Genomic DNA, 14,993 nt, shown 5'->3' with positions numbered 1-14,993 from the left:
ACTGAACCACTTTCGAGCCACAGCTTGAGACCAGCGATAACTTTCATTAAATCAACCACTGTATATTAGTCGTAAAGTCAAGAAATGCCTCTAAGACAAAGCTGAGTAGGGTTTTAGATATTATTCTTTTTTATGATCTTTTCCCCTTTTAAAGTTTGTATTATTCATTGTACATACATCTATTTTACTATTACCTCTTTGCACATTTGTCCTGTTCTTTTTGGATTGCACATTTTCCTGACTCTTTGCACCCCCTGAGTGATGTAACAAGTAAATGTCTCCATTGTGAGATCAATAAAGTTCTATCTTATCGCATATCTAATCATAAAACACCAGCAGACGGTGCAAAAGTGGCATCTATAAAACAAGACGATTCAAGATGAAGCTACCAACAGTCACTATACGTTTAAATATGAAGTCTTGTCCGACGAGGCTAAAGATGGTTCGTGCTCTCGTCCGACTGGGCGAGAAATCTGACTTTCCCTTCCTCGATATAACCACAGTGTTACACAGCAGCTACTGTAAATTACTGCATCATAAACTATACCGAGAAGACAATTTGTCCAGGGACACCATCCACTCTAATGCAACTTTGAGGGGCATTGTGAATGTGACAGACAGGAGACAGGGCAAGGACAGGTTTTGAGTGTGGAATAGGGAGGGATGCTGACATACCGCCTTTGCTCTGCCCAATCCCATCAGACCTTGGAAGCTAAGCAGGGAAGGGCCTGGCAGGACTTGGATGGGAGACCGTTTGGGAACACCAGGGAGCCTAGCGATTTTCGTGTGAGAGTGAGTGAGTGGTGGTGGTCGGAGGGGCCAATGGCGCAGACTGGTAGCCTCGCTTCCGTCAGTCTACCCCCGGTAGGCAGCTTCATGCATTTGATGTGATATTTCAAATAACCAACATAAACAAAAGGCCAATATACATTACACTTCTTAAAATGCATTTTTAGTTTCAAGTGTGCAAACCCTCAACCTCTCTTGAACAAACCTGTTTTGTAAAATATGCCTTTACACAGACAAATTGCTGTCCCAAAATACAACGGCTGAGAGGAGAACTGGGGGAGACGCACTGTCAGAGGCAGATGTTGTCTCCACCTAAAGGGACACAGTTTGGGAGAGCAGATGCCATCACAAGCCTTCAGGGCAAACTGTTTAGCAGAGTTAAGATTAGCCAACATAATACATCTGAATACGTGACAGATGGAGCAGACCGGGAAAACTATACATCAATCACAACTCATTTCTTTATGGCCCAGACGAATTTGTGGCTAAGTGTTTTATTGTTCGAGATTTAGTACTAACATAAAAAGTTTTTTTCTATGAAATAATTTTACTTTGTCTCTCAATCTACTTTGCCAACTAAATAACAATGAGAATGTCAGGCAGCGCACTACGCCGGTATAATCGAAATGCTTTATTCCTCGCAAAAAGGAATGAGTCTCTTTTTCCCCCTAATCACTTATCTACAAGGACAAGCCATTCCAATGAAATCAAATCAACAAAAAGCCATTGAATATGCAGGGAAAATGGATTCATGCCTTCTGAACGTATCAAAATAACAAATTACATGTCAAACTCTCTCTCTAGCAGGAGTCTGAAGTTAAAGATAAGAGTGAGCCAGATAAAAGGATACAGAATCAGTGAAAAGGGCTATCCCACTCCTAGAAATGGGATGTTGTGTGAGTGTGTGTGTGTGTGTGTGTGTGCGTGTTTAAGTGAAGATAGCTAAGCATGTAATGAGTCATTTCACATCCTTGCCAGAGATGGACCCAGCTGCTGTTGCGCTTGTTTGGTGAGGGTGGGCGTTTTAACCGATGACTTCCTGAATGAGGAGTGAATCAAGCTGGTCAGACAAGCACAGGGAAGCGGGCCAATAAACGAGTATGTGTGAGCCAAGGCCAAGAGTGGGCGGGCAGAGGGCCAAAGCCATAACTTAAAACACATTAGCATCAAGCGGACACATTAAGAGCAAATCATCGGCTGGAAAATGGGAATCGAATCGCCGGGGCCAATAAACATAAGAAGACAGCTATCATTCCTCCGCAGCACATACAAGAGTTAATTGAAAAGCTCAAGGATGAATGGGTTTCTCCAACATAGAAAAAAAAAGAAATAGATGAAAAAAGCGTGGACAACTTTTTATTATCACCATTCACACAGATTTCTCATGACTTAAATTGTATATTTATTGTTATTGCGCTTTCTGAGGACACCGAAAGTGTCCAATATATTGAATAGTCTTGGTAAATCAAAGGATAAATTGCAAAATGTATGTCAAATTAGCACTATATTTGCAAATACAAGGGAAATAAATTAATGAAATGGGGTCTTAGTTTATTCACAGGTCATTTGAGACACATGGATGCACTTATTACTGGGTCAAAACTGGTTTTCCCATAAGCACCAACAGGAGGCCGGTTGTGGCACTGGTCGCATAGTATTACTTACACATCATTGCACAGCTAAGCTACGTTGAGGCTAGAGCGCTGAAATCCTAGTGTATGCACAACTATGCTTGTATTTGCTGAATGCATTTTCTGGAAAAAACAGTTTTCACAAGATTCAGCTCTATAACAAGCTCACACACTACCCTTTAGCCCGAATATTAAGAGGCCCAAGAAAATATTGTCAAATTGTGAATCTGGCTCATTATTGTTAGTGTGCCCTATTTAAACATTTTGATTTGACAATTCCCTACAGAGCAAACAGCACTGACACAGGATAAATAAAATATATATTAGTGTATTGTTACAGGGCAGAGCAGAGTGCATGGAAAGGAATTGATAATGAATTCTTCTTTCAATATTGGAGGTACTTGACTCAGACCCCCCAAAGTTGATCATCTACATTGCTGCTGGTTGCCGACAGTAGTGTTATTAACAAAACAATTCCATGTTGTCAAATTGAGAAACATTTCTTATCCTTAGCAAAAAGAGAGGGGCATTGTTTCACACTTTTTTTCATATCAGCTCGGATTAATCTATGCAAGACTATTACGAGCAATTTGTTCGAAATAAAATGGCCATGGTGCGCAAGAAAAACAGCTTGTGCATTTGAGTGATGAGGCGAGCCAATAATCACACGCACTGATTTATACCAACCATTCTGTCCATGCCTTTAAGAAACTATGTCCTGCTGAGGACAGAGCGGTGGAGATGCCGCAGCATTTGACAAATAAGAGTGAAATGACTGATGGCAAACAGCAAAAAGAAATACATTGATTGCACGGACAGGGGACATCCTTGCTATACAGACTCTTTTTCACAACACCATGTAGCCTAGATGACTAGACAATACCAGATGTAATAACAACGTTTACAAGACAATATGCAAAATTGCTCAAAGATTCAATGTTGATCTGCAATTTTATAGTGAGCCATGAATGGAGGGTGAGTCTATGTTGTGACTAAGGTATAAAGAGTGCTGTAGAGACTGTGCTTGTAGTGGAAGATAGAAGGTCAGGCTGTGCTTCTTGAAATAGCTTGCATCTGAATAAACAATCTGTTCTTCATGTGATCAAAATATTATAAACATCCCAATATCATGTCAATATTATAATATCAAGAAGTGCAACAGAAGTATGACCAATAAAATCTCCACTATGAGTAAACCTGGAAGTAGCACTGATGCTGAAAACCATTTGCCTGGTGTGGGCTGAAGGATGTAAACATCACGGTGTTGCTCTGCTCCCTGAATGATGTGAAACAGGCTTATAAACTCAAAGAACTGGGTGTTAGGAATATATATATATATCTGAGGGGACTGAGTTTGGACTGCAATAATTGAACTTAACTTCAACTTAAGTAGAAGCTGTGTTGTGGACCGGGTCGTCTAGGCACCTGCCTTCGACTGCTGCCCAGTCCTCTCTGCACTCGACCCTTATGGTTCCCTCTGCGGGTGGTCAGTCCACAGGAGGGTGGGCCCACACCATCCCTTTGGGCTGTGCTCGGTGCAGCCCCGTGGGTCCCCCAGAACAGCTGGAGGAGGTGTGCGTGGATCGGGAAGTCTGGATGGATGGATAGCTCCCTTTTTGGGCTTTGAAAAGTGGGAAAAATCTGATACAAAGCCTTTAATACTTTATTCTAGCAGTTCTCAAGCTGCTGTTTCTTAAGCTTGGAATACTTTCTGCAAATGTTTGACCTAATGTGCGTTGGCCCTCATTCAGAACTACTCAGTGATTTTTAGTCCTATTTCAGCCCTGGTTTATATTTGGTGGCTCTTGGAAAGCTTTACTCATTATAATAGATGCTGTGTTACAGATTTTGTATTTGTCTGTCTCACATAGTATTGATATCAGCGAGAAGAATTACATGGAAATAGTGCATTACTGAGCATGAAAATGCTCCTCGTCATGTCAGCCGCTCACATCACACGTTTAAATCTTCCAGTAAATCTGGGGAAAAACCAGTGCATTTGCATTTTCATTCTCTTTTACATCCAGCGAGAGACATGCGATACCAATCAATCACAGAGAGGAAACTCAATCCATCTTAGAAAATAACTGATCTTGCTTGATTGTATTTCACACAATCGACTAATCTTAAAAACTTCCTGACCCCGACACTTTATCTAACTCCAGTCATATTAATCTGTCAGCAACACACAGCATTAACACGACACAAGCACTACACTTTAGGTCACAGTGTGGGGAGTTGTTATACAAGGCAAGACAGCGAGGGCTTGATTTAATCATTTCAGTGTTACTTTGTGTTACTACAGATGCTGCAGACCCCTTGTGACTTTAATTTTTGGGACTTTAGTTTGCACATTTTTTAATAACTAATGTAAGTAAAACTGCTTTCCTTTATGCTTCAAAACATGCAAAAAACAACAACAACAGCAACAAAACAAACCTTTGGGGTAGTTCTTCCCCCTTCTCTTGATACAACTGTATGTGAACAGGATTACTAAGGATTATTTATTTGGTACTATCACCTAGGGCTGTGGGCAATTAATCAAAATTAAGTTGAATTCATAAATGGATACTTAATGACACTATAGGAAATAATTTGTTTTTGTTTGAGCTGAAGCTTGTATATAAGGTTTGTCTAAATTCATCAATCTACATTTCATTATAAAATAATAATCAAATTGAAAATCAAGATCAATCAATATAAGAAAAAATATTGTGATTCATTTTGTGGCCATATCATTCAGCCCCACTATTCTCTCACATGCAGTTGGTTTATGCGGCAACACCTTCCTTCCGTGTATGTGGACTAACAGAAGAACTCATTGAGACAGGCCCTTGGAGTCTCTCACCTGAGGGGAACATGGATGGAATAGTTCTGGATAACTAAGAAGGCTCCGGTTTCTGCAGTTGCCGCTAAACGCTTCGCTCAAGGGCTACTAATGTAAGCAAAAGGAGCATTGCTCTAAATGTGGGAAAGTGACCTAAGCACCTTTTACATTCCAGCTGACCTCGAGGCTACACTGCTACTGACAGCTCAATCACTCACTGCACGAAGCACTTCTGGCTGATGTTTAAGCCCTGCCATGTCATATGCAGCTCTCTGGGAAAGTACGACACTGTGGTGTCTTTGGGCAATATTGTGAAATAAAAAAAATACATGTTTGTGCTGCCTCTTCTACTTAGCTGGACTAGTCAAGACAGACTGGATACATAACGATTGGACATCCTTCCTGTCACGTGATGTGAATGCAGAAGTTAGTGTGGAAGGAAAAGCGTCTTGCCCAAAGGCAGAACGCGATCAAGCAAGTTTGAACTGCTGGCTCTCCAGTTTTAGGGAAATACTTAACAGATACAAGTATTGACATTATTTAATCTTAAAAACGTTTTCAGTTTATAGAGTTAGTTTATAAGTTAGTTTACCAATCTGTGGTTTAGGAAATTCTACAGACCTGCAAACACTGTGTCGGGGTATTCTGAATCAATTGGAAAAATTGGAAACACTTGTTCGTTATAGTAATAACATTTGGGTTTATATTGTTAAATTTTTAAAGATGGCGAGGTCAGATGATGAGATGTCCAGAAAAATAACATTGTAATTCAATGAATAAGATTTTATTAAAAAAAAAAAAGATTTTGTATTGTTTTAAACATAATGTAAGTCTTTCCAAGGTCCTGCTCTATAACTACTTTCACAGAAACTAGTTTTATAAAATAATAATAATAATAATAACTAAAGTGGTCTCACATTTCCCAGAGCTGTATGTAGACATGGCAACATTTTTGTCACAACACACAAACAAGCAGCATCACTGCGCATAAACAATGTGGTGCAAGCTGAGAGTAACTTCTCACATTACCGCAATCCTACTCCTGCACGGTGTCAAAATACAGAAAGATTGAACACAGCATTTCTCTGCAATGGTCCAATTTGACTAAATAGTTGTTGCTGTGTTAGTTGCAGAAACACTGGGAGATTCATTTTGGCTTTTATCGTTACATCTGAGCAGCAATGGGTAAGACGACAGCTTGCTGGTGAGGGGACAAACGGGAGGTCAGCACGGTGAACTCTGGATGCTGTATTGTTTTTAGCTGCCCAAAATGACAGGCAGAGAGATGGAGGTTTCCAGAGCGCGGGGCATCTCTCTGCGAACATAGAGCTGTGGCCTAGTTTGAGACAGGATCAGGGCATTAGTCTTAATCCAGGAGATAGATGTCATATGCATGCACACACACAGACAGGCAAATATAAAGGAATGACAGGGGAAAGAGAGCAGAAGTGGGGCCTGCGGTCGTATGATTGTACTGGCACATATGGTCCACAGTCATGCAAGGTCCTCAACAATGTACTGGACACTCATCTAACTGATTGTACCATAATACCCTGGACGCAGTATTGACTGAGCAGACAAAGGTTTAATGGTGCGTCACAAATAATTGCTGTGACATTCCGCAACATCGGACTTTGATTGACTGCAAATCGCAAAGATGGTTGTTGGAGTATTTCGGCAGTTCACTTACCTCTGTGAACAACAAACTATCCTACCTTAGATCTCCACAAACATATTCTGAAATTCATGTGATCCTTGTAGTTTAACAACCAATTCATATTCTAGTCTTGTCTCAAACGTAATGCTCCTGCAACATGTTTAAAATTAAAAAAATAAACCATGCTTTTACTATAGATTTTACTGCAAAATTGTGCAGCCATAGAAATAGTTGACGCAGACCGATATTACAGCTTAGATAAACAAAATGACATCAAATGGGAAAACGCATACTGAAAACAGAGTCTTCCATGCTGCCTTATCCTGTCTGTTTCCTACAAATCTGAAAGTCCTCTCAGTTGATATTAAAAGAGGCCGCGTGTCATACACAATGTGATAAAAGACACACAAAAAAATCAGTCATCCCTTGCTGTCCCCCCTCAAGGCTTCTGTGGCAGCTCTCTCCGTAGATTAAACGCATGTGTCAGATGAAACAACATAAAGGAACGAAACAAGGGGGGAAAAAGAGTGGAGACAAAGTACAAATCCTCGCACCAGCTTGCTCGCGTCTATGTAAGCCCCCACAACAAACCTGTGCAAGGAAGACGAGGAGTATCACCACTTTGATGAATGTATGGGTTTTTACAGGATGACCCTGGGACTTAACACAGGGGAGTGGGGAGAAGCAGGCCACAAGTAAAACAAGAACCTAAATACAGAGGTGTGTTTGTGACAGTAAAATAAAGTCATCTTCTGTACTCCTGTTTTAGTGAGGTTTCATCAGCAACTAAAGGTCTGGATGGTGTAGAATAAAGATGGATGGACTCAATGGCTTAGCAGGGCTAGGCAATGTATCCAAGTGATTTTTTTTTTCAGCTTTGGTTAACATTGATAAGAGATCACTCCTTCAACTTATGGAAATAGGTCTCAACATTGAAAGCCCCAATCAGGATCACACACAGAGTCAAAAGGCCTGTGAGGAAGCAATCAGGTCTGGCGTATGTGAGAGGATCGTCCACGCCAAGTAATACTGGGGCAGAGTAAAAACAGCTGGCTTTGTATCAAACAGGCAGTCAACACACACTCAAGATCTTCACTCATACACATGTACAACAGTGGACGAAGGCTGCACATCATTGATATTCAGTAACTGTTTTGAATATTGCAATGTATTGACACATTGAGTGCCGCACTGTTTTTGGGATGTAGCTGTAGAGTGCCCACAAGCCAGACCATTGAAAGGTGAGACTCTCAGCTCTCACTAGGTGAAAACCGTTTCATTCTATGTGCCTCGGTTCCTGAGAAATCCTAAGCAAAACTGACGCTAGTTTTGATAAAAAATCACTGTTTTTTTTCTAGAAACAAAGATATCACATGTTTTATTCATGCCCGGCCCGTGGTGGAGATGGGGTTTTATCCTCAGCATGGTGGTGGTTAGTCACTTTTACTAAACCTGGTGTGATGATCCGAGTCATCCTGTCTATTAGTCTATTGTCTATTGTCTTATTAGAAAGGTGGACTCATCCAGCATTGGCGACTTTTCACAAGTTTTTGATCATCATTCATTTCAGCTCAGTTCATCACAGAGCTCCCAAAATTGGTGCATGGTGAGTGTCTAGTTTTGTAATAAAAAAAAAGACAAAAAAGCTTTTTTCGTTTATGGCACTCAATGTGTTAATAAACCATTTTATCACAGTACATTTTACAGTACAGTTTGTTTTTTTAATCAAAAAGTGTGAAAAGCAATCAAAAATCAGGCTAATGTGGCTAAATTAGGAAAATAATGAGTAAAAGAGACCTCCACACATTTAAAGCAACCAAGCATTTTTGTTTTAGGCTGAAGAGCCCAGAAGCTCTCAATCATTTTGCAATACTGCCGCTTCTTGCGCTCTGGATATTGTGTCCACCTTATATTGCCCTCACAATAACACGATACGGTGCGTAGTGCAGCCCTAAAGTGGACTCTCATAAAGACACTCACAGTCAGCATCGGCGAGCAGAAGGAAGCTGAGGAGGAGCAGGCCCGGACTGGCAGAATGCATCATGGGATATGTCGACACATGCATGCTGTTTCCACCTCACTGCCTCACTGTACGAGCGGATGACAGGAAAAGGCCTTCACAACCTGGAGAACAAACACAAGAAAATAAGTCAATAAAACGTTTTCAAAGAGTGGAGGGCGCGAGCTCGCTTTAGGCCTTTACAGAGTCTGCAGCTGCCTTTCCTTGCTTCATTAGCGCCACACACTCGTCGCCGGAGGTGTGTTTGCGAGTGTGTACGGAGTTCACAAAGTAACTTACAGCGTTTAAACATCTGTTCATTCGGTGGATTATTGTTTTGACAAAGTTAATGCACCTCACGAATACAGCCTTTTGATCAAAAAAAGAAACATTTCAGATTGATGCAAAAGGGGTGGTTTAAAGATGAAGGGCTGGGAGGTGGGAGGGGGGGGGGCAGGATTGGTGATGGATGATAGGGAGATTAGTGTGGGAGGGGACTGGCTGGTGTTATCTGCTGGCTATGTTGCACTCAGCGCTAGATCAACGTACAGCTCAGTGTCTCCATCTATTCATCCTGAGCTTAACCCCTTCCTCAGACCCACATCTTGTCTTGAGTTCCCTGTCCAACTTTCCTGATATCCATACTTTTGACGTGCTCAAACTGCAACCTCGCCATTCAATAAGCCAGATTTAACTTTATGATCTTTATTTCAATAGGTTTAGAGGTTAAAAGTTAACTCATTGCACTTGCTTTTCCACGTACCATTTTTCTTTTACTGTCAATTTCATGTAAAAATCATTTTTGAACACTTGCTGGCCACTTTATTAAGTACACATAGTAAAGAATAGCCTGTATTTGTTAATTACTGCCTCTCCAACACGTCCAAATATCTTGGGTTGCAGTCACGTTGTTTGGTTGTCTGATAACATACATGGCCAGTAAGTTAATGTGCTTGTATTTTCTGAAAGTTAAGTTTGCCCGAAAGCTTTTGTATCAGGCATTCGGGAGGACACGCATCAGTCTCTTACGCTATAATCACTTCACACAATGGGGATATGAGACGTCACTGCGGCTGTCCAGAAAGTGCAGAGAATTTCGAACGGTATGTACAAGCGTGAGTGAGCGGTGACATACAGTGAGCAAAATCGAGGCATATGAGCGTCATGTAATACTGTCTGCGGTGTACATGCATTCTCGTATCCAAAAGCGTATAGTCATCATCAGCAGCAGTGGCAGCAGTCTTAATCCCTGCCACTCGTGAACACGCCGTCTGATTAAAAAAAGTCAAAGGGAGGAGGGAAAGGGGGGAGAAAGCAGAAGAACGCTACAGCTCAGTCCAAGGCAAAGCAAACACACTAAATCCATGCGCGATTTTCCACTTGGTCTGGTCTAAAACAATTGCTTTGGGGATAACCTAGATCTCTGCCCTCCACGCACAAATTAAGTTCCCTGCATTTTGATCTGCCAAAGCCACTGTAGATATGGATACACATGAGCAGGGATGGAGTCTCACTATGGCTGGGATTTGCCATTTGGAGAGAAACATGTGAAGGCTACGGTGACATTTAAATGTTTTTAAATGATATGTACCGGTATATATATATATATGCTATGTAACTACTAGTATTTTACTCTTACCAAAACCATATCCAATATCAAGCTTATTCAAGTTAACAACCAATGTTTTACATAATTGTAATAATATATATGGCAGTGATTCCTTTTTTTAGTTTTAACATTACACAACTGCAGAATGTTATAAGAACTCTTCATACTGTTCATGCAGCAAGGACATTGATGTTTGACAGTGAATTCAATACTCTCTTTTAGGGGTGTAACGGTACGCTAAAATTGTATTCGGTTCGGTTCACGGTTTTGGAGGGTTCGGTTCGGTTAATTTTCGGTACAAATAAATAAGAACTAACAAAATTTTTCTTTTGAAAAGCTGCCAATACACAATAGAATTCTTGCATAAAATAAATAAAAGTGACCCATTTGGGTGATATTTTAAATAAATTGCACTCTTATAATGAGAGTTACTGTAACTCATGAGAACCATGTGGATTCAACTCAACAAAAAGGCCACAGTGAACGGCTTTTTACTCTCGTCTACTCGCCAAACTACTGTCCTGATACTCTAGACTCACCAGACACAATAAGATGAGAGTTTAAATGAGAGTGAGGCCCAGAGTCCGTGCAGAGAAAACATGAGAGCTGCGCCCGGGACACGGGTGACGTGATGCAGCCGCGGAGGAGCCGCGCATGAGGCGAAACGAGCACCGGGAGACAGACGGCCGAGCGGGACACGAGCGGAGAAGCACTCGCGCTTTGGAAGAGACAGGGGGAAGGCGGTCGGTCTCTCCTGCTCATTCACTTCACCAGACTACTCCGTTTTGGTGTTATATGTGGCGAAGTAGGCGGAGAGTGAGTGCGCGCTGGAAGAGCCTGTCCCCGTAACAACAACGCGTTGATCAATCAGTGAAACAACACTACGCACCTTGCGTAGTTTGCGTATAGGAAGAACCGGCTCTGAGCGCTAGTATAACTTTTTGGCTGAAGTGCGGACGTGATGGGATATTGTAGCGAGGCTCAAGACTTTTAATCAAATACTTAAAGCCAGCGCCTTCAACGACTGTAGTTTCTCTCGGCTACTCATGCAGCTTCAATGTACGTCACTCAATAGCGTCCGTGCGGAAACTCGCGTAGGAACTTTGTTCCGCGGCACTTAATATGACGCTAATAATAAATTTACATTATTTAATGAAAATAATACACCGAAACGGTACGCAAGTGGACCGAACCGAACAGGCCGAACCGAACGGTTCAATACATCCCCGTGAACCGTTACACCCCTACTCTCTTTAGACCCTGGGGTTTCAAAGATATAAAAACACATATTATATTGAGTGAAACTGTTTTAAAACTCTAATCAGAGTGAGATGTGTTACTTCACAGGATTCAAATAATCGACTATTTTAGTGATCAATTAATTGTTTTCTGGTTAACACATACACAAATAGAGCAAAAATGACATGAAAACGTAGTATTTTTGATGAAAACCTACTTTGTTTTTATAGTTAGTGTATGTTGTGTTTTTACATTGTAAATTTCATAAATATCTGTCTGTCTCAGCCAATCAGAAGCAGAATTAGCACTACTACTTACAACTTTTTGAGTGACATTGCAGGATTTTAGAGTTAGTTGTGGTGAACAGGTCTGGGCTCATTCTACACATTAGGACATGGTTGGAACATGTAGGAGGATGAAAATACTTAGTTTTAACATTTTTAAACTCTGTATAGTCCCTTTAAAGGTCCTATATCATGCAAAATCGACTTTTTAGAGCTTTTAGCCATGTTGTTATGCTATTTCCTTATCAAAAACACCCCCAGAGTGGTTTGTGGCTTCATTCACGCAGCTCTCCGCAATCCTCCTGAATCCTGCTCTCTGAGCAGCTGCTCCTCCCTCTCCTGGTGAACGGCTGAGTGTTCAGTTGTGTCGTAACAGCGGAACGGAAGTGCTCGACGTCTGTAATGTAATGTCTTAATTCTATGCTTACGGCCTGATTTTAATTTGTAAAACAGCTTTTTCATTATTTCTGTCGTAAGAGAGAAACAAAGAGTAAAAAATGTAAAAAAAAAAAATAAAGAAAAAAAAATAAAAAATAAAAAAAATAGGATGTGCCTGAAGTGCTTCCAGGTCAGCTGTGGCCAAAACAAACACATCGCGTCTGAACAGATCAGTCATGTTTGTGCTGCAGCTGTGAAGATGGAGCTCGTTACCTACTCTGGACACCTGTTTTTTATTCTTAACTAACGATAATGTCACGGACGGAGAAAAAGAAGCGCGTTTGGCTACGAGGACGAGGAGTTTATATTCAACCCTTTTCAGGAAGAGGCCACTCAGCTGTTTTTTTCTCCGGGAAACAGCGACTATCAACCAAAATATTGTTTTTCTGTGACTGTCTCTGATGGATGTTTGGGGAACCTTCGCCAGAATCAAAGTGGATTAACTTTTATAACCAACGCGAGTCCCACAATGTAAACAGCGATGGACCAGAGCGGTGAGTCAGTCCAAACGCGGGTTAGCTTGTGTGTTAGCATATTAGCATGTGTGTTAGCCATTTATGAAGCTGTGTTGCAGATGTCAACTCCGTATAACTGCATCGTGAAGTAACTTCACTTATTGCTGTTTATTTATATTACGGTAAAGTTGTATGTGTGGAGAGAGGGGGCGGGGCTAACTGAATCGAAGCGTTGTGTCTTCCGGTTTTGAAAAATACCTCCAGAAAACACTTATATTTATCACAAAAATGAGCGCTCCATAATGGTAGAGGTAGAATATATCATATAAATGCCTATACTTAACTTTGGAATGGCTAAAATAGCATGATATAGCCCCTTTAAGTTTACACCATAAACATGCCCTCAAGCTGCGCCACTTAAGCTTTATGTGATTAAAAAAATAATAATAATTCACACACCATTCACAGCCAAGTGATTAATCAATCAATCAATAAATTAATGGATTACAAAATAATCGTTAGTTGCAGCCATACTGTGGATGCAGAGTAAGTGATCATCATAGATATTTTGCTGAATTGTCTTTAGATTTTGCCTCCGCACCAATAGCTCTGTTATCACAGCATGTAAACACATCTCTCTGTTCTAACTGCTAATAAAGAAAAACCCTGCAAAAATCATGGAACTGAAGAGTGGACAGTCAGTTTTGCGTGCGCCTGAACCCCGTGTGCATCTGAGCGGAGTTCAGCAGCTCGGCGCGCTCTGTCACAATGAGGAGATGAGAAAAAGCAAATCAGGGTTTTTTCATGGTATTCTTAAAATGCAAAGTGAATTCTCAATAGTGCTGCTGCCGTGGACATTCCTGATCATTGCTTGTAATGACATGCTGGGGAGGGGTGTGAGTGACCAGGAGCAGTCAGTGCAACTAAGGAAAATATCAATTTCCACCAGTGTAATTTTTCGTCCACATTAGCTGTAGCCATACATCAAATGTATTTTTATTATAACAAATTTGAATAACGTAATGTAGAAATTTCAACAAATCATAGACTCAACAGACTGTTAGTATTTACTGTGCAAGGATTACAAATTACAATGGTTTGGAGCACATTAGGATAATAAACTCATTCATATTTTTTTAATTAGTGTGGAGAAGCCTGCCAGATGAAACACGTTTTAATGGATGCTCACTGCAGATGCCATGTGCTACTTTACTGTTTATTTATTTCAAGTTTGCCTGGGTGCATATGTGCCCTTCCAGTGATATGAAGGTGTGTGTGTTGCACGGCCACTAATCAGTCCTGCGCCTGATTCAATGTCACTGATATACCCTGCATTATTTAGTATCTCACTTTGCAGCACGTCATGGTAATTAAAAAGCTAAGATAGCACAGGGAGAGGAGAGGCACAGCACGCTGCAGAAGGAGGAGAGTTATACTGTCGAGATAAACAGACATGTATGAGAACAAGACTGATCTTTTAATGCTTGGATTTTTCACATGGGACTAGATTGGACAAGACTTCTCCAAACAAATTATGTAGTTCAAGATGTGACTTGGTCCACAAGCAGAAAAAAGTCCAAGATTCAAAGAAAATAAAAGCAAATCTAGAAACAATAACAATTTTACAATCAGATGTATTATTGTGATGTAATTACAAGCATTGATCAAACTATAAAACGCTTGTTATTCTTAATCAGAACAGTGGTTTGGTTATGCCATATGCATGAGCTCTTGAGGTGCGTTATTAAACTTCCAACAGCAACTCCATATTAAATAATATTTCTAAGTTGGACAGACTTTACCCTGAACTGCAGCAAAGTGTTGTGCTTGAAGTAATTTTAATTACTTTTTGATGAATGTGTGACTGAAAGATTATGTTGAATAGCTTTGTTTACGAAGCGGCAAATGCAGCACACAGTCAAACTGGACTGAACGGCACACATCGCTTAGTCCAAGTCGGTTTTGTAATTGTAAACTCACAAATAACCATTGTAAGCTCCTTCCTCTACTTCACATGCGAACCAGCAGAAACATCCCTTTACATTAGCCCATATCACTCTGTTAT

At 40.7% G+C, this 14,993-nt stretch overlaps 1 protein-coding gene across 16 annotated transcripts in view; it reads right to left on the bottom strand.

The window, feature by feature from the left end:
• ptprdb (protein tyrosine phosphatase receptor type Db) overlaps positions 1-14,993 on the bottom strand; it is a 125,087-nt gene that overhangs the window by 54,494 nt on the left and 55,600 nt on the right. For all 16 annotated transcript variants that reach the window (XM_079554408.1, XM_079554403.1, XM_079554416.1 and 13 more), the window contains one exon: positions 8,885-9,028. In XM_079554408.1, coding sequence (XP_079410534.1) covers positions 8,885-8,969 — 85 coding nt within the window. In that variant the 5' untranslated portion in view covers positions 8,970-9,028. The remainder of the gene's footprint in view (positions 1-8,884; positions 9,029-14,993) is intronic.

Source organism: Gobius niger (assembly GCF_951799975.1).
Source record: "Gobius niger genome assembly, chromosome: 3".
NCBI lineage: Eukaryota > Metazoa > Chordata > Actinopteri > Gobiiformes > Gobiidae > Gobius > Gobius niger.
The sequence above is the reverse complement of the archived record's forward strand: the minus strand, read 5'-3'. Positions and strand labels throughout refer to the sequence as shown.